Consider the following 20,506-nt stretch of genomic DNA (forward strand, 5'->3'; position numbering starts at 1 on the left):
TCCTACTGCCAGCGGACTACAGACTGCGTGTGATCGAGATCGCAAGTCACTGTGCATTATCCCATAATCTTTGCTTTAACGTCTTTAGGGCGCCTTCATAACCCAGGTAATATAGTTGGGGGGGGTGTCTAAATATACTAAAGTAGGTTTCTATGGAGGGACAAAAGTGTATATCAATTTTCACAGATCCTTAGATGTTTCAGCCGCCTCCCTGTGACTCGATTTCGGAGGCTCAGAAAATTTCAAAGGAAATAATCCTGGCCTGGATTTCAAATTTCAGGGGAAATCAACCTGGCCTGGAAATGGCTGCTGGAGCAGCCAGATGTTAGACTTTTCCAGGGTGGGGCTATCTCACACAGGGATCTGCTGCCATTTCTTAAAGCTTCTGTCTCTTCATAAGAGTTACAGGGCGGGGGAGGTTCTTAGCACATTGGCTGCTGTTTGCAAGAACCATGCCTGAGTTTATATGCACACAATGCATTGCCCTCGGCTGTACTTGAGGAACGCTTCCAACAGATTCCACACGAAAAACGCTTATGTCCCTGTGGAGATGGAAGTACCAAATTGGTGGCACATGTCCTTCTGGCTTGCAAACTTTATAAAGACCTGAGGAATGAGGTTATCATCCCTCTTTTATTCTCCATTCTGGGTCAGCCCAGCCACTGCCACAGTGTCCTTTCTCTTGGCAGATCAAGATGAGCAGGTGACAGCAAAGGTTGCAAGGGTTTTAGCTGGGGCAATCAGAATAAGATCCACTATTTGACTATTGATTCAAAACCCTAAAATGTATTTTATATAATTGACTTTTTATTCTTTGTATATTGTGTTGTTGTTTTATTGCTATGGCTGAAGGCTGATGCAAATAAAGATTCATTCATTTGCACACTGTGATGGCCTGGGACTCGGGCTCGGACTCGGAACCGGAGGAGTCATGGTCCGCACCGAGTAGTTTTGGGACTACAATTCCCATCATCCCTGAACACTGGTCCTGTTAGCTAGGGATGATGGAAGTTGTAGTTCCAAAACAGCTGGAGGGTCAAGTTTGACCATGCCTGCTCAATACTTAGAGCCAGTGTGGTGTAGTGGTTAAGAGCGGTAGTCTCATAATATGGGGAACCGGGTTCGCGTCTCCGCTCTTCCACATGCAGCTGCTGGGTGACCTTGGGCCAGTCACACTTCTCTGAAGTCTCTCAGCCCCACTCACCTCACAGAGTGTTTGTTGTGGGGGAGGAAGGGAAAGGAGAATGTTAGCCGCTTTGAGACTCCTTAAAGGGAGTGAAAGGCGGGATATCAAATCCAAACTTAGCCTGTAACTTGGCTAACAGAAAAAGACTAAGCTCAAATCTGCCCTTTTTCAAAGGGCAGGCTTTTATTTTATTTTTAAAGGCTGGCTGTAAGAGATGCATGTGCAGAGGGAACTGAGAGAAGATAGGTGTATGCTGGGCTTTTTTCCCAGCCGGAACTCGGTTCTGGCACCTCTCTGGTGGGTGCCATTGCCATTACAGTGGTACCTCTAGTTATGAACTTAATTTGTTCCGGAGGTCCGTTCTTAACCTGAAGCTGTTCTTAACTAGAGGCGTGCTTTTGCTAATGGGGCCTCTTGCTGCCTCTGTGCTGCTGACACACAATTTCCTCTCTCATCCTGGGGCAAAGTTCTCAACTCGAGGTAACTCTTCCAGATTAGCGGAGTTTATAACCTGAGGTGTTTGTAACTCAAGGTACCACTGTATAAGAGAACAAGGCAGGCGTTCATGGTATGTTCCAGCACCTCTTTCTCTCCAAAAATAGCACTGGGAGTGTGACTTTATATTTCACCAGGGTACTCTAGTGCAGTGGCGTAGCGTGGGGGGTGCAGGGGGGGCCGGCCGCACCAGGCGCAACATCTGGGGGTTAGGGTTAGGGGGCGCAAATCCACGGGTTAGGGGGCGCAAATTACTTGCCTTGCCCCGGGTGCTGACAACCCACGCTACGCCACTGCTCTAGTGACAACGAATTGTGTCTGCGTTCTTTTTCTACATGCACACAAGGTCCTGGCACCGGACTGAAGTAAAGATAGGCAGGTGGGCTTCGGTGATAGACCTGTTGCAAATGGGTAGGGTATAAATAATAACATTATTATTATTAATGTTGGTTTGGTGTTGACAATTTGCGCATGGATCCTGCTGGTTCTAATGCCAAGCTTTTATATATAGAGAGATTTTTGCTTGCTTTTGCATTTCCAGAAGGAGACCCCCTTCCTTCTGTATTGGAGGGAAACTGGAGATGAAAGTCTCCCAGGCCTGCCCTGTCTCTGGTCCCCGATCAGGGATGCAGCTCGCAGAATCCTGGGCGCCTGGGATTGGCTCTCCCGCTTGGGGGCGAGGAGGAGGCGGCAGCGGCCTGGGCATTGGCAGGGCCTTTCCCCTCTGCCTGCTGCTGCTGCTGCTGCAGCCGCCGCTGCTTTATTTTTAGCCGGCGGCTCAGCTCCGCTCAGCTGCTGTTGCAAGAGAGGAGGCTGGTGGGAGGAGACCAGGCAGATCTTCAGCCGGCTGCGAGGAGGAGGAGCAGCGGGAGGAAGCCTGGCGCACCAGCCAAGCGCGCCCCGCATGCACGGAGCGGTGCCCTCTCCTCCCATCGCTGCTGGGGACGCACGGCGGCCGCTGGCTTCCCCCACGCGGCCCCCGGGAGAGAGCCGAGAGCCGCCGGAGCCCAGGCTCGCTCCGTGCTGCGGCAGCGGGGGCGCAGCTCGCCTTTGCAGATGGCCAGTCCGGGCTCGGGGCTGCTGGAGGCGACGCAGCCTCCGGGGGACTCACCGGAGCCGGCATTGGCCGAAGCGCAGCAGTGGATCGAGGTAAACGGAGCGCCAGCAACCTCTCAGCTCCCTCCCCTTCGTGCATAGGGTCCTTTTGCTGTAGCTCTCCCCCCTCCCCACACCCACACCAAAAATTATCCCACTGCAGTGCCTTGGGCCACCGATCCGCGCGAGATTGGCAACCGGTTTGGGGAAGTGGGCGCAATTTTGCGCGCAAGGGTTCTCCATCTCTCTCTCTCTCTCTCTCTCTCTCTCTCTCTCTCTCCCCGGCTCTGGCAGTTTCCCCCTGATGGTGCAGAGTTGCCATCGCCTGCTGAAAAGACAGGACGTCGGTGAGGTTCAGAAAGAACTGCTGCAGTAGCAGCAGCAGCAGGTTCAGTTCGCGGGGCGCATTTTTAGGCGGCTGGAGGGATGCGTCTCTCTCTCTCTCTCTCTTCTCTCTCTCTCTCTCTCTCTCTCTCTCTCTCCCTCCTTCCTCCCTGTCCCCGCTCTTCCTCTTCCTCTGGTCGCCCTTCCTTGCAGTCTAATCTCTTAATCGCATTTCTTTCCCTCTCTGGGCAGAATGAAACGAAACGAGAGACGGGTAAACAAGGGGAGCGCTCGGCAGAGAGCTCGCCTATCCTCTGGAGGAGGAGGTCTTGGGGATTTCAGAGCAAAGAGCTGCTCTCCAGGTCTGGATGCTGAAAATGGGATAATCCAGACAGGTTCAAGTGCAGGAGGGTGCTGCGTTAGCGGCAGCTGAGGGCTGGGCGAACGTGGCCCACATCAAATAATCTCTGATAGTTTATACTGTTATAGTTCTGTTGTCCAGATCATTGTATAAATAGTGATTTTGCCCTCCTGCTCCTTCCAGGTAGCAGAATAATGCACCTATTTCGCTTTGCGCACCTGAGCGGAGAGTCTTATTTTTCACCACTGGGATTTGTCGTTAGTACATCCTATAATGAGTGAACTATTGTTATCATTATCACTGTTATTATTAAAGGCATGCACAAGCTTTAGGCCTTAACACGCTGTTGGGGAAGGTGAACAATGCTTCTACTTTGGAACCATACAGAGTGGTTGGTTTTTTGTGTCCATACAAAGAGGCGGGAAGGAGACACTCTGAGAACATCGGTATCAACCAAAGGCGCATCTTACAGCCTGACTTTAGTGTTCCAACTGAGCCTTGGCTGCCTTCTTCCAGCAGAGAAGCAGAGTTCTGTGTAACCTGAAGGCTTGCACACACACTAACTCAGGCTATATATAGCACCTCCACTCTCTGTGCCTGGGAAGACGAGAAATAGTTTGCCTATAAAAAGTGTGGAAAATATTTGAATTGTTTGGTGTAGGCAAGGAAAGGGCATTTTTAGAGTAACCTGCCACTGTTTTGAGGGTCACATTGCTGCTCACATGTAAGTTCAATATCAAAAGGGTGCATTGGGGAGGGGAGCTTGTTAGGATCCCAACCTTCAACCTTAGCTCCCCACACTCCATTGTCTTGGGTGCTTTTATTCTAGCCTGTCTCACTTCTGGAATTGCCCTGGGAGAAAAGTGAGAGGGCTTGTAAGCATTTGATTTCAGTGTGGATTAGAAGCTGCCTATCTTCTCATTAAATCAGGGTCGTCCGCATGACACTCCCTTCAACCACCTGCAGTTTTGCTCATTTCCACCTTCCAAATGTGGATTTTCCCAACCTGGGAATAATTCAACATGCGGTTCAAAAATCTGACACCTAATTGTGCCACCTGGAGCAGCATCCACAATGCTGTGTTATTACAGTCATATCTTGGCTCTTGAACGCTGCAAACCTGGAAGTGACTGTTCCGGTTTGTGAACGTTCTTTGGAACCCTGACGTCTGACGGGGCTTCTGCAGCTTCGATTGGCTGCAGGAGCTTCCTGAAGCCAATCAGAAGCCACACTTTGGTTTCCGAATGTTTTGGAAGTTGAACGGACTTCCGGAATGGATTCCATTCGACTTCCAAGGTACGACTAATTTGATTTTTATTTTTTTTAGAACATATACCACATGATTGGTTGTTGTTGTTTTTAAACCAAATAAACCCTCAAAGCAGTTTACAAAAGAATAAAACAATGACTCATTTTCCCCCTCACCTACTCCCATTTCTGTGTCCCCTCGTTTCCCCTTACCTTCATTTTTTATTTGGCGGCACTTGTGGCTATTTCTTGGTAGGCTTTTCCAGGCATGAGCACTGCCTAGATTTTTAAAACAGTGTTTAAACATTCAGATTCACAAAACTGAGGAAAACCATGTAACACATCAGCCTTTAGCTTATTTGTGTTGATCTGTAAAACGTTTTGTGATGTATTTGTGGTTTTATATCTTGATTTTATTCTGTGAACTGCCCTGAGACCCCCGGGTATAGGGCAGTATATAAATAATGATGATGATGATGATGTCTCTGGAATTGCCAGCTTTGGGGAGCTGGGAATTTGGCCTGCCTCTCTCTTTTGCCTTCCGCCTACACGTTTGGACTGCCCCACCTTCATGCAGTATTTGCACACTACATTGGATGCTAGGAACAATGACAAAAAGGTACCTAAATAAATAGGAGCACCATGAAAATCACTTGCCATTTTCCCTTGTTATTTTTTTTAAAAAAGGGTGCACATGCATGTAAAGTTCTACCTTTGCACATGTCTTGTTAGTGCTCAAATGGAGGAAGAAGAAACAGCAAGTTAGAAAGGAGGGTTGGAAGCACACTGTGGATTGACCCATGCCCATGACTGTGGAGGGGAAGCAGCAGCTTTGCAACCAAAATGCAAGCGTGTATGGATTTCTAAGCTCAAACTGGAATGGGAAAACAGTGGATTTGCAGTGAGATCCTGCACAAATTTGAGCTTCCTGCTTCCCTTCCCTGCATATCTCTTTTGACGCTAAAACCAATAGTTAAAAACATGCAACACCCTGTTCTTATTTTAATGGGACAGAAATGTGATCAAAGAAATGTGGCTGTTCTTCTTGCACATAATTTTGCCCTCTGTTCTTCTGATTTATTCCTTCCTGTGCATTGTAGCCATTCAAAACCCCTGGGTCCTCTGTCCCCAATAAAAGAGGGATACAGTATTCTTCACCAGAAGGCATGTGGGTTTATTGTGTTGATTGATTGAAGGGACTTGTCAGCCAGGTCTTCAAGAATGCAGGGGCCTTTAATTTCTTTGTTACAGTGTGACAGCTCCTTTTGTCACCAACTGATAAGAGGGGATGAGACAGGCTTACAGATGGAGCCTAGGCTCAAATTTTGCCTGGGACTTCATTGAGTTCAATGGGACTTACTCCCAAGTAGGTTTGTACAGCGTCGCAGTTCGAGTCTCCCTGAAATTGGAGCATGTGATCAGGCAAAATGAGCTCTAGATACAGTTTAGTTTAGATCAAATGTGGGCAGCTAAAAACAAAACAAAACAAAAACTTGGCCGAGCCAAATGAAAAATGAATGAAGAGTCACGCGAAACCTTAAAGGCTTAACTAATTTGTTATGGGAAATGTTTCATCCTGAACATACTCACTCCTTATTGGCTGTATTTGCATGTAATGCCATTTTGCATGGTGAGGATGAGACACATTGAGCACTGGGCCTGTCTTATCTTTGTTCCTTTTTCTTTCTCGAGCGCAGCTTCCAGGAGATTGTAAGCTTCTGCTTTTTTTCTTTTTAGATTAACCTCAGGTCGCCATGTCCTCTGAACTCAGGTAAACCGTGGTTGAAACAAGCCAGCTTAAAACCGTAGGTTAGTCTGGGTAGGGATGTTACCTTGAGTTGTGAGGAATCCAAAACAGAAGCAAGAACTTCTGCACTCCTCACAGCCATGCTGGAGATGGGATTGTGAGAGTTTGGCTGGTGGAGAACCACTGGCCCAAAAGTCAAACCTGGTCTCCCAGCCTTCCCATTTGGCCAATGAGGCTGGTCTCCGAAAATGACACCCACCAGTCCTACACATGTCATCATATGTGATGTCAGGTGCGAGGCAGGCAGAGCTTTGGTTTCAGGAAGCAGGACAGATCTTCCTGTGCATTGGCTGCTGTGCAGAAACCTGTCTGGTGCAACTAAATCCTGCAAAAAAGCAGGTTTGAATTATCCATGCATCAGTCAGACAGTCCCAGGCCTTAAAAGGTTCCCCATCTGGCGCTAAACCGTGGTTTGGTGCTACTCACAAACCAGATGGTTATGTCACTTGCCAATGATGTCGGGGAGCTGAATTATTCAAAGCCGTATTAAATTTTGTTGTTCTTTAGTCATTTAGTCATGTCCGACTCTTCGTGTTCCCATGGACCAGAGCACGCCAGGCACTCCTGTCTTCCACTGCCTCCCGCAGTTTGGTCAGACTCATGTTTGTAGCTTCGAGAACACTGTCCAACCATCTCGTCCTCTCGTCCCCTTCTCCTTGTGCCCTCCATCTTTCCCAACATCAGGGTCTTTTCCAGGGAGTCTTCTCTTCCCATGAGGTGGCCAAAGTATCGGAGCCTCAGCTTCATGATCTGTCCTTCCAGTGAGCATTCAGGCCTGATTTCCTAAAGAATGGAGAGGTTTGATCTTCTTGCAGTCCATGGGACTCTCAAGAGTCTCCTCCAGCACCATAATTCAAAAGCATCAATTCTTCGGCGATCAGCCTTCTTTATGGTCCAGCTCTCACTTCCATACATCACTACTGGGAAAACCATGGCTTAAAGACCTTAAATCTTGGTGCTCGTAATTGTTTAGCGCTTTATTAGACGGCTATTTACATTATTGTAAATGCTTATCTTTATTTTTTTTAGCTCTTTTGAGAAGTGAGAATTGCAAAACATGTGAAAAATATTTGGGCTTCTTGCTATTCATTTCTTTGCTTTATTTCATGCAGCCCAGGAGGTCTACAGACCCTTCACTTTTTAAGAAAGCAGCATGGGTTTAGACAAGATTCTAAAACGTCAAGTGTTCCTTGAGGGTTGCATGCCTCCATCCACCCCCAAGATGAAACATAATAGTTAGCTGTAAAGTCCTAGTCTTAAAATAGCTATTAATCTAGTAACCACTGCACATGAGCTATCTTTCTATCAGAGTATTTATAGAGTCGTTTGCTACATCTCCAGCAAAAGTGGTCTAATAAACAGTGTGTGAGGTCCTGTAATAAAGTCTACATTCTCGTTTGGGTATAGACTTGCTTGTTAAGCTTCGACAAGTCAGTTTCTATAAGGGCCTCTCTAAACAATTGGTGTAATAAATCTGGTTTCTCATATCTGTTCAATAAACCTACCTCTCCTATCTCCCTGTTTGTTTCTGACATGTTTTAATTTTCATGACACTTCAAACTGCAGGATTTTGTGTCACATATGGACAGGGCACCTGCCAAATACTTTGTGCGACATAAATTATCCAAGGATGCAATTCCTGAAGCCCTTACACCACATTACTACTACTACAGTACTTGTTAATCTAGTCCTCTAAGTAACATAAAGTATGCAGTGACAAAAACGTCAATGAAATGAATAGTAACATATCAAATTGGATAGAATACATAGCCACACACATGCAAACACACAGAAAGAGCTAAAATAGCCATCCCAGTAAAAACAGAGTGCTCAAATATTGTCAGAGTTGAGAGTTAAATTATGTTCACGAGCAATTTGCCTCGTGCCCAAAAGATGATGTTGTAGTTGCCAGGCGGGTTTCTCAGGGGAGAGAGTTGCATGAGCTTTATTTTATTATTTGGTAGCTGTTCTCCTATTTTAAATGTGCGTATCTAGCCAGATTTTTTGTTAAATGGCTAGATGGATGGGAGCAAAGCAAGTTTCCCCTTTATGTTCCGCGTAGATGGGAGATAATGGTGTAATTGAAGGGTGACTTGACGTGGTACAAAAGCATTTAATTGTGCTTGGGGCACTCTTTAATTGATCACATTGAAATACCTGCTCCTTAGTTGTAAAATATTGTTGATTCACACACCCCTTCCTTTCTCCACTATTTACAGTGTAGGTATTCCCACAAGTTGTTGACTCCACTTGGATGCTGTCCTTGACTTACACACACACACACACACACACACATACACACACACACACTTCTAATTGCTGTCAAGCCTTGGTGGAAGGGAACCAATAGCAGGCTTTTTAACTGAAAGATGGGGTAGAGATCTAAAAATGAATGAATGAATGAATGAATGAATGAAATGTACCTGCTGTTCATTGCAATTGATCAATGAGATTGGAATTCAGATATACCATTATTGAAGATCTGAGAAAATGCCAGCGTCTGTGGACTTTTGGGTGAATGTTAACCTGAGAGCATTGGAGACATGAGCAAATTGCAAAGTTTTTTTTGGGCTGAAGGAGATAAAATGGGGGGGGGGCCTTGGGAGAGCAGAGATGGGGAGGCACTGGAGTAATCTGATGCGAATAAAATGGACTGACGAGAATGGTATTTATTTATTCTAAAGCATTTTTTGAGGTTTCCCAAGTTTTTTTTGGGGGGGGGGGTAGCTGGCAGGAACAGGATGGGAGGAGCATTAACTGGAATATAATCTTGTTTCAATTGGTTTAAAGTTCTTTTTTTGTTTTAAACCTTGAGATGAAATATTCACACTGGGCATTCAAGATTGTGTGGTTTAAGAATGGCAAAAGACGAAGAAGGTGTGACTTCTACATTTTGTCCTGAACTTGCTGAAAGGCAGTTTGAGAATTTGGGCAATTTCCATTAGGAATTGATAATTTAGGATTTCTGTAACAACTTCAGCAAAGATATACTATTTTGAGCCACATGAGCACGTCATGTGCAAGTGTTTTTAATTCATTTTCATTGTGGAAAATTAATATCGAAAAGTCTCCTCTTTTTGTAGGTCTCTCTTACTTGATTCTGTTAGTCACAGGTGTCTATTGCTCAGGGACTGCCAACCAATAATTAACCCCGTCAGAATTTGAATTTGTTACGGGCTCTGACAGGTCAACGACGTTGGCTTTTCCACTGCAGAAGTGTGGCATGGAACCGTTGACACAACCGTTCATAGACCTATTTATTGATCAGGTTTTTAAGGCCAACTTCAGTTCAGTGCAAAGATCACCAGAGCAGTTTACAGTAAGAACAACCAATTGCAACAATTCAATTAAACTATAAAACCACAAGTGATTTTGCACAATAAAAGCAGCAGGAAAAATCAGACAAGAAGTTGCGCAGATTGTAAAAGATTGACAGAAATAAATAAATTATGAACACAATTTCACAGGACGCCATTTCAAAGGCAGCCCTTTTGTCACTCCTGAGATTCACGGATAAAAGGTGGTATACAAATTTAATGGATGATGAAGATAATAAACCACCTCACCTCTGATGACAGCAATACCTGGAGAAGCACCTCTGTAACTGATTGCAGTGCAGGGGGGTCAGATTGATGTAAAAGCAGGCATTCATTTCAGGTATGCTGGACCCGTCTTGCAGGGCTTTGAAGGGAGAAATGAACTTGCATTTAAATGTGAGCTATGGGCTGGAGTTCTGGGGTCACAGTTCAATCTGCAGACTTCCTCCTCCAAAGGCTGTGTCAATTCATATGCCAAATGTTGGGCTTTAAAAATCTATGCTGACCTGATTTACTGGACAGATACACATTCCTTCTACTCTGTTGTATGAATTGTCCACCATCACTAATAGGATACTTCTTTGCAGTGGCCAGTTTGCACGATCCATTTGCCATATTTATTTGGTTCAGGACAAGTCTTGGGTCTTGCATTTTTAAAAATTGTGCTTTTTTGTTTTGCTATCTACCTTGGGCTATAAAGGAATGGGGTGTGTATGTGTGCGCACACACATACAGTGGTACCTCGGGTTACATACACTTCAGGTTACATACGCTAACAGGTTACAGACTCTGCTAACCCAGAAATAGTACCTCGGGTTAAGAACTTTGCTTCAGGATGAGAACAGAAATCGTGCTCCAGCAGTGCGGCAGCAGCAGGAGGCCCCATTAGCTAAAATGGTGCTTCAGGTTAAGAACAGTTTCAGGTTAAGAACAGACCTCCAGAACGAATTAAGTACTTGACCCGAGGTACCACTGTATTTAAATGAATGGTGTAGAAAGTGAAAGAAGCTCAGCAAATGGGTCATATGGATTGGCCCATATGACTTGGCTGTCCAGCAATGCTTGCTAGCCCTTGCTGGGGATGGTATCAGTTCCCCAGTAGCACTATAGCAGTCCTTACAGATGCCCCTAGCACCAAACGCTAGCAAACTGGTAGGTTTGCTGCATTCTACATTGTGTTAAGGAACCCCAACATGATAATTGGTAGCCCCATACATGGTTCTGGCATCAGTGTAAGCAAGCATTTGGCTTATACCTGTCCCTCCCAATAAATAGAGTATTACATATATGTAATACTAGGTCCAGCTTTCTGAAGGTTCTGCTTTTGTGGCTTTCTTTCGATGGGGGATGCTTAATTTGGGCAGGGGCTAGAAAAATGTGAATGTGTGGACTGATCATATTCTAGGTTGGAGCGGAGGTGCGGGTCTAAGGTTCTCTTTTGATCCTCACAAGATCTAAATCATTGACACTGGAACCATGTATGGCATCATCGGGTTGGTTAAGATCTTTCTAAGGCACATGCTCTCATGTACATCCTTCATTTCAACAAAATGAAACAGGGTCTGTTTCTTGAATGCATGGTCTACACCAGGCATAGGCAAACTCCGGTCCTCTAGATGTTTGGGACTACATCTCCCATCACCCCTAGCTAACAGGACCAGTGATCAGGGATGATGGGAATTGTAGTCCCAGACACCTGGAGGGCCGGAGTTTGCCTATGCCTGGTCTACACCAACCTTCCCCAACTTCTGCCTTCCAGATCTTGTGGACTCCCAACTTGAACCGTGTTGGCTGGGGCTGATGGAAGTTGTAGTCCAAATATCTGGAAGTCATCAGGAAGGCTGACGCAGGCCATGTGCTGAGGAAACAGACTTTCCATCTCATGTTGTTAAAATGTAAGATTTACACAGTCTACATAATCAAGTGGGGTTTATCCAATCTATCTTTCAACTGTGTTCACTCGACTCACAATATTGTGAAGCACCCGGCCTTCCAATACTCTGCTGCTTGTTTGTGCCATCTACAAGACAGATGTGGTTCAGTCCAGACAAGTGCCATTTGCAAGGCCATCTTAACCGTGGGCAGCGTTTGAAATTCACCCAGGTGCCAGGATGGTGGCTGATGTCTCCATCATCTGGAGGTCCATGCCTGGAGATCCTTGGAGCTTGCCTCTTTTCACACACTAACGACACCTCAGAACGAATTTCTGGAACCAAAAAGTCGTCTTGAAAAATACAATTTTCAGGTTGTCGGGCCACAAATGGCAAACAGGCATTCCATTTGGCAGCTGCAATCCTGGTATAAGGAGCCATTTGGAGCCCAGCTTATATCTCTTTGAGTTCCTAACACACTATTGGGTGTGAGGGGTTTGGTTTTTGAATGGCTATTTCTTTTCAGCATACATTCAACATGGTCTCTTTGTGTGGTGAATCAGGAAACTGTAACAAAAGCCAACTCTTCTAACACGATGTTAAGGCATTATTTTCATTTGCTGATTACGGCTGCATTAGGAAACACTTAATTCAGGCCACAATAACCCATTTAGACTTTGCACAAGTGTTAGGCAGCAGCAACGGAAAACCAGTTTGTTGCCATTTGTTGCTTTAGCAACATGTATGTTTTGCTGCTGATATATAAATTAGAAAGGGCTTCCTTGTAACAAGTAGACTTTAAAATAACAGCGCCGGCAGGGTGAGGCGTTTCTTTTAATGCAGCCTGCATTATTGAAAGGACAGTATGTATCTCCTTTCAATTAATGCATCTCCATTTCACAGAAGGAATATACTGGCCGTGTAAAAGTATAGTGGGGTTTTTTAAAAACAAAATCACCAATCTCGTTTCATGTATTTGGGACATGATTCTGCAACAGGGGGATTTCCTGTCCAAGCAAATCCCAGCTTCAAAAGGAGGATTAATTTTGTCCCTCACACTCCAGTTAATTTTTAGCCCTCTAGGTGCTGAAATGTCCATTTAAGCTCCCTTTCTGCCTTGCAGGTTTGATGTAAAGAATTGCTTAAGGTGAAGCGTAGCTGCCCCTTCTCCCCTGAATCAGGGGCTGTTATAGAAACCCTTGGGATGTGGGTGGCGCTGTGGGTTAAACCACAGAGCCTACGACTTGTTGATCAGAAGGTCGGTGGTTCGAATCCCCGTGACGGGGTGAGCTCCCGTTGCTCGGTCCCTGCTCCTGCCAACCTAGCAGTTCGAAAGCATGTCAAAGTGCTTGTAGATAAATAGGTATCGCTCCGGCGGGAAGGCAAACAGCGTTTCCGTGCGCTGCTCTGGTTCGCCAGAAGCAGCTTAGTCATGCTGGCCACATGACCCAGAAGCTGTATGCTGGCTCCCTCGGCCAATAAAGTGAGATGAGCTCCGCAACCCCAGAGTCGGCCACGACTGGACCTAATGGTCAGGGTTCCCTTTACCTTTATAGAAACCCTATCCACAGACGTTGCTCCTAAGCCACAAGGAAAACAGAACTGGGCTGGCCCCCACCACTCTTAAAAGTGACAAGGGTCATGAGGAAGAAGCACTTCCAAAGGCAAGCTGCTCTCAGTCGCATCCTGTAACTTTGAAATGTTAATTTTGGCAGAATGAAGGTTTTTTTTAAAATTAAAAAAATGTAGACTATCATGACTTGAAACAACATCTGCAAAAACAGTTATTTGGGTCACAGATTTATAGGAAGATAATACAGCAATAAAATCGCACTTGAGGCCTGATAAATTCCTTGAGGCTATTGTTATAGCACACAAATGGCACTTCCCTTCTTTGCCTTATTGTCACACCGTATCCTTGTTGTCAGAACGTCTGTTATGATTTTGTTAGCCTGACAGAAGGCTTTCCCATCGGCGTGCATTCCTTAGAAACTTTGCCAGGTCACAAGAATGTATCCTTAATACAATAGCTTCAAGTGAGCAAGTCCTATTTTCCCCTTTTACCTCCACATTCCCCATTTATGATTGCTTTCCCTAGAGACAGATATTGACCGAAAAAGCAATCGCCTGAAGAAGGAAGAATCAGGTATGTGCTTTCGTAGAAGTAACTCCCAAGTTGCAAGGTTGAGATGTGCAAATTTTCATACATGGACAGTGCTTCCATATTCAGGCGATGAAGGCAAACAAACCCCATGTTGATAATAGCTGGTAATTTAATGTGAGTGTCATTTATATGGGTTTCCCCTTAAAAGGGACACTTTCAGTTTGAAGTGGCCCTTCCTAGAAGATCATTATAGAAGTAGCTCCTTTTTGTATATCTGCAAATTGAATAAAAGAAGCAAGAAAGATAATATTGCTGAAACATCACAAGTAGCTGGAAATTTTGTATTCTCCACTGTTACACAGAAATTAAAGTATTGGCTTCCCACATAGAACAGGATAGGAAAGTATGTATGTAAATACATTAATATGTACTGAGTCTCTTTCACAAGAGTTGTTAAATGCACCTGTTTTTGGAGGGGGGCATTGATTTTGTAAAGGTGGCAGGGCAAAGGATTTCAGAGAAATGAATGTGAGAATTCAAATGTAGACCTATCTTTATCCTGTGGTCAAATCCACTTTTCACTAAGTTCATCAAATTCTTTTGCTAATAATCTAGGTGACCTCAATGGTGATAAAGAGTTGATAGATGTGGTAGTCTGATGTATTCTGCTTGGTTTATAGTTGTACAGCAGTACCTTGCTGTAATGGTTCTAGGGGTTGCTCGCACGTAAGCCGGTACAAACACCTGGCTGGATTGCCTGAGTGAACCTTTTCTGTCCGGACAGCCACTCACCCGTGGCTGTCTCAATCGCTGGCAGAATCCGTCAGTGGGCGTTTCTTAAACTTCTTCCAGCAAAGAAGCTCTTTGACACCTAGTCTTCTCCTACTCTCTCTGCGCAAAAGCCTTCTGCGCAAGGAGGGCGTAGGCAGCGGAGGACCTCTACTCTCCCCGCTGGTCCCCGGCAAGGAGTCATGGGACCGCCTCGCCGCTTCCCCCATCTGCCCCCCTTCTCCACTGGTGCTATGCTGATTCTCTTCCCCAGAAGATGGGCTGCCTCTCCCAATCCCGGGACGCTCTCCGGAATCCCTCTGGATTTTGCTCTCTCCCTCCGGCACTGATGGCAGTTTCCTGACACTTGGTTTTCGAATGTAATCCGTTCCAGAAGACCGTTTGAGTTCTGAAATGTTCAAAAACCGAAAACTCAATATGGAAGCCTCGATACGGAAAACTCAGTACGGAAGCCGCGTGGCATGTTCAACTTCCGAGGCGTGTTCGAAAACTGAAGCATTTGCTTCCGGGTTTACAGCGTTCGAAAACCAAAATGTTTGTCAACGGAGACGTTCAAAAACTGAGGTACCACTGTATATGGATATAAACTAAGCTCTGCTCAGAGTTGAACAACTGAAATCTTAAGTTCATTGACTTCAGCGGGTCTACTCCGAAAATGACCAACAGTGGATATCATCCTGTATATCGAAATGGCATTACTGCACTAGCTGCTTTTGGGTTCAAATGAAAGGACTGTTTTTAACCTATGAAGCTTTATTTCTTATAGAACACATCTGGATCATCAGGTACTCCTCTGAGGTGCTTCTTCAGATACCTCCTTTGAGAGTGGCTTGGACGGTGGCAACAGGGAAGGTTCTTTTTGGTTGTGGCCCCCCTTCGGAATGAGGTTTTTCAGGTGAAAGTGCTGATGTCCTTTCGTTGCTAGGTTTAGACTTCCCTCTTCTCCTGAGCATTTGATGGAATATGATTCAGCTCTGTCAGGGCTTTAAGTTGCTGCCTCTCTGGGCTATTTGTTCGTTTTTCTGTGGAGCTAGTGTTTATGCATTGATTTATTGTTAAATTCTGATGGCGGTTGCTTCTAGCTGTTGTAAGTTGCCTAGAGACTGTCTCCTGTGTTAGGCGACCAACAAACGAAATTATCGAAGGCAATGGTGACGTAAGCATGTGATTAAGCACAATTCATTACACGGTTGCCTAAGTCCCCCAGTGTCGACGAACATTAAACAGGTGTTGGCAAAAATATTTGGCCTTGAGTCTACACCATCGTTCGCTGGTCTCTGTGGAAAAACTTCTGTTGACTTCATGGAGTCATGAGCCACAATCCGGCATAGAGTTAAGCACTCTTAAGCCCAACTGACTACAATGGGACTCAAATGTACATAACTCTCACTGGATTGTGGCCATGTCCTTTGTATTTGGCAGTGGAGCAGGGGTCATGACCTAGACAGTAGTCACAAGTCAAGGCATTGACCATTGGAAGATTCTATTTTAAAACTGGCATAATCATCCATAAGTAAACTTCACAAGCTGAAGTTTTACCCTCCCTGTCCCACTGTAGGAATTGGACAAAGTTGTTGCAATTCTGTTTTGGGCAGTTCTGAGATCTTTCATCTTGTAACAGGGTGGATAGATGAAATTAAAATAAAATTAAAAGTAGGATTTTAAAGTTCAGGTGGATTTCCCCCCACAAAGTTTCTCTTTTTAAAATAACTCGGTTTAAAACGGAACCTAAACTTAATGCAAGCATGTAAGTTCTCAAAACAGAATTTATTGTTCTCTTTTGAACACACGGAAGGCTATTTTTCTTTGTAAGTAAAGAACGATGGTAAAACAGTATCCCTGATCATCATATGGCACAATAGTTCATGTCCTTAGCTTATAGCTTGGTTCTGAATGAGCTACTTCATGCGTTACATACTGCAAGTAACAGGTGCAAGCTCCAGGTTCAGCGGTTTGCAAGCTGTTGTGTTTGAGGCAGGTGCAGATGTTGGTTTTTCATTGGGTACACAATAACTAAAGATGGTGCTGTGAGCTTACTTGGAGGAGAGTTGGAACACCCATATTGTAGACGTGCTTTTTAACAAGGCACTTGAGATTTTCAATTTCTGTTTGATTTTATTTCTTTATCGGTGGTGTTTCTAAGTTGGGTTTCAAAATTGCACATTGTGTTTTAGAAATAAATAAATATTCCATACAGGGTTTTACTTGCCCTAAGCTCTTGGGATAAAGAAATATTTCTTTCTTTTTGTATATAAGTTTTTATTAGTTTTTTAACATATCATTTTCAACCGTAATTAAACATACTTTTACATCTTATTCAAATTTTTGACTTCCATCAATCCTGTCGGAAAATTTTCCAATCTAATCTCTCAGTATGCATTTCTTATCTTCCCTAGTACATTTCAAACTCATAACCATTATCTCTATCTTTTCCTACTTTGTAACCCTTCGTATATTTCTCCTTACAAAACTTATTGTAGTCCTGCTAGCGTAATTTGTTGGTTTCAGTCGCTCTTCAAATAATTCATATACTTCTTCCAGTCTTCTGTAAATCTCTGGTCCCGCAGGTTTCAAATCCTTCCTGTCATTTTGACCAATTCTTCATAGTCCATTAATGTCGTCTGCCATTCTTCTTTCGTTGGAATTTCTTCTTGTTTCCATTTCTGGGCTAACAACACTCTTGCCACTGAAAGATAAAGAAATCTTTCAGTGCAGTCACAACTTTAGTTTGTGCATCTTCTCCTTGAGAATGCGAAAGGCGAAAGCTGCATTAATGGTTGTAGACAGGGACAGGTGGGTAGAAAAATGCCAGCCGTGTCATTCCGCCTATAATAACCATCCGGCAGAGATCAACCACACCTCCAAAGGAAAATAATCCTTGCCTTCTTAATATAGTCACTTTCCAGGCTGCTTTTCTATTCTAGATGCTGTGTTTTTCCCGGGTGAATTGTGCAACATCCATTTTATCAGTTCAGTTGTGCAGTTGCTCCAGTTATGCACTCCTTCCAACTGTAGCTTATGGAAGGTGGTAAGTCTGGCCAAAACAAGCTCAAGTTCTGTGTGACCTTGTGGTTGGTGGCACTGGTTCTGTCAGCATCATGGGCAACAACTCGTGGCCTTCTCGGTAGTGGCGCCCTCCCTGTGGAACACCCTCCCTTCAGATGTCAAGGAGATAAAGAACTACACAACTTTTAAAAGACATCTGAAGGCAGCCCTGTATTGGGAAGTTTTAAATGCTTGATGCGTAACTATTTTTATATATATGCTGTAAGCATATGGGAAATCCGGCCAGATGGGCAGGGGAGTGTAAATTATAAAATTCTTCTTCTTCTTCTTCTTCTTCTTCTTCTTCTTCTTCTTCTTCTTCTTCTTCTCCTTCTCCTTCTCCTTCTCCTTCTCCTTCTTCTTCTCCTTCTCCTTCTCCTTCTCCTCCTCTGCTTGTCAAGTCTCTCTCATGTCTACCTGCAGCATGTTGAATGTACCACCATTCCCACCCCCCCGGTTTCTTTTCTCATCTTCTTTCCTTCTGTGGGGAGGCTCTTGATTCCCCCCTCCCCCCAAAATTTGGGTCAAATAAATCAATATTTCTTAATAGATTTCTATATCGGGCTTCACAAAAAATGATCACAGGGTGGTTTACAAAAATAAATAAAGAGAAAGATATAATGCTCAATAGAATTGAACCAATTTCCATAGATTACATAAGTAGCATAATTAGAAACACCATTAAGATAGCTTAACCCATCAGCCGCCAAACAGCCAGTGGAAAATGTCTGAAAGAATTTGAATTTGGAGTGAGATGCACCTCAGTCGGGAGATAATGAGTGATAATATTATCAAAAGGGCTGAAAGAAAACTTGGGCAGCCAATTATTTCTAGCATTCTAAACTAATACAGTGGTGCCTCGCAAGACGAAAAGAATCCGTTCCGCGAGTCTCTTCGTCTAGCGGTTTTTTCGTCTTGTGAAGCAAGCCCATTAGCGGATTAGCGCTATTAGCGGTTTAGCGGCTATTAAAGGCTTAAGGGATTAGCGGATTAGCTGCTAAAAGGCTATTAGCAGCTTAGTGCCTTAGAAAAAGGGGGTGGGGAGCGAAAAAACCCCCCAGGAATCGCAAGACATTTTCGTCTTATGAAGCAAGCCCATAGCAAATTTGTCCTGCGAAGCACCTCCAAAACGGAAAACCCTTTCGTCTAGCGGGTTTTCCGTCTTGCGAGGCATTCGTCTTGCGGGGCACCACTGTATATGAATCGTTTTCAGTTTAGATCATACCTATTTAACTTCTGTCATTTTTACACATTTTATTAAAGGTAAAGGTAAAGGACCCCTGACAGTTAAGTCCAGTCGCGGACGACTCTGGGGTCGCGGTGCTCATCTTGCTTTACTGGCCGAGGGAGCCGGCGTTTGTCTGCAGACAGTTTTCCAGGTCATGTGGCCAGCATGACTAAGCCGCTTCTGGCGAAACCAGATCAGCACATGGAAACGCCGTTTACCTTCCCGCCAGAGCGGTGCCTATTTATCTACTTTTACTTTGACGTGCTTTCGAACTGCTAGGTTGGCAGGAGCAGGGACCGAGCAACGGGAGCTCACCCTGTCTTGGGGATTCGAACTGCCGACCTTCTGACTGGCAAGCCCTAGGCTCAGTGGTTTAGACCTCAGCGCCACCTGCGTCATTTTATTAGGTCATAATAAAATTTGATTGACATATATGTATATATTGTATCCCAGGACTCTTGCAATTTTTTTCCTGAGATGTTGAAAGGTCTGCCATTTAACCCGTGATGATGCTCACCATCTTGGATGCAAATATAAATTGGTTAAATTAATCTTTGGCTCCACATGATTGTCAGGGTTAAAATCTGAGGCTAATGAAATATAAAAGATTGACTGGTGTATCTGGTATATATAAACGTATAATCTATTTGTAATCTTCCTTGAAAATGACCTGATGATGAGAAACAGAGACTCTATATATAAGTAAGCTGTCAGCTTGCTTGGCCTCCATCCACTAGGGACTAACTTGTTCCATTGATTCAGGACGTTGGCTGCAGTTCTGTGCATATTTGACTTAGGAGTGAGATCTGCTGAATTCATTGGGACTTACTTCTGAATATGCGTAGGAATGGACTGTGTGTAACATAACTTGGGCTGGATTTGATGCATATAAGTTTGGTTCGACATCAAGAACGAGTACACAGTTATATTATTTTAAATATCATCTTCCCCAGACAGGCATAGAATGTGATCACAAAGAAGTATCACCATTACGTGCTAAATACTACCACCGATAGTGATCCCTGTGATCTTTCCTAAGCAGTCCGTACAAAATTATGTTTAGCATTAGTTCCAGTTCAGTTCAGTCAATGGTTATGTTTTTAGAAAGAGTTCCTCAGAATAAAAATGAACCCAGTACAAGTTCTGCTCACAAGTTAAGAAATCACAAGCGTTGGCGTCAATTAAGTAAATGGTGAATTTGAAAATAGCTCGCAAATAAATTTTTTTATCACAAATACTGTTAGGAAGAAGGCTTTGCTTCCTCAGGAAGCTTGCATTTCCTTACAATAACACATCTGTTTTATGGTGCTCTGTCATACTGCTTGTGATAAAATCAAGGGAATTTATGCGAAAGCATTATATATTCAAATCTTTCCTAAAAAAAAGAGGCTACTAGGCAGTCAGCTATATGACTGAATTCTGGGTTTTACCAGAAGGAGGGCCCTTAGTTAAGAGGTTGAGACTTTCCAAAGTGCTCATACATGGTAGGTTTTTGCAGTGATGAATATCTTGTGGTGTGATAAGAGTAATATTTAATTTGAAAGAAGAAGGTATGACTAAGAATTGCCCTAGATTCCGAAGAAAAAGATGCTTCCTACCTGTGGGGGAAAATACTCATTCATGGTCATGTTTTCCA

At 44.1% G+C, this 20,506-nt stretch overlaps 1 protein-coding gene across 48 annotated transcripts in view; it reads left to right on the forward strand.

Annotated features, from left to right (window-relative positions):
* The first annotated feature begins 2,397 nt into the window (after positions 1–2,397).
* The window catches only part of LIMCH1 (LIM and calponin homology domains 1), a 211,351-nt gene continuing 193,242 nt past the window's right edge, over positions 2,398–20,506 (forward strand). For 43 of the 48 annotated variants that reach the window (XM_083457894.1, XM_083457905.1, XM_083457941.1 and 40 more), the window contains exon 1: positions 2,398–2,830. In XM_083457894.1, the coding sequence (XP_083314020.1) occupies positions 2,738–2,830 (93 nt within the window). In that variant the 5' untranslated portion in view covers positions 2,398–2,737. The remainder of the gene's footprint in view (positions 2,831–20,506) is intronic. The other 5 variants (XM_083457929.1, XM_083457930.1, XM_083457931.1 and 2 more) reach the window with 3 other exon arrangements.

This window comes from Podarcis tiliguerta (assembly GCF_965153285.1).
Source record: "Podarcis tiliguerta genome assembly, chromosome: 9".
Classification (NCBI taxonomy): domain Eukaryota; kingdom Metazoa; phylum Chordata; class Lepidosauria; order Squamata; family Lacertidae; genus Podarcis; species Podarcis tiliguerta.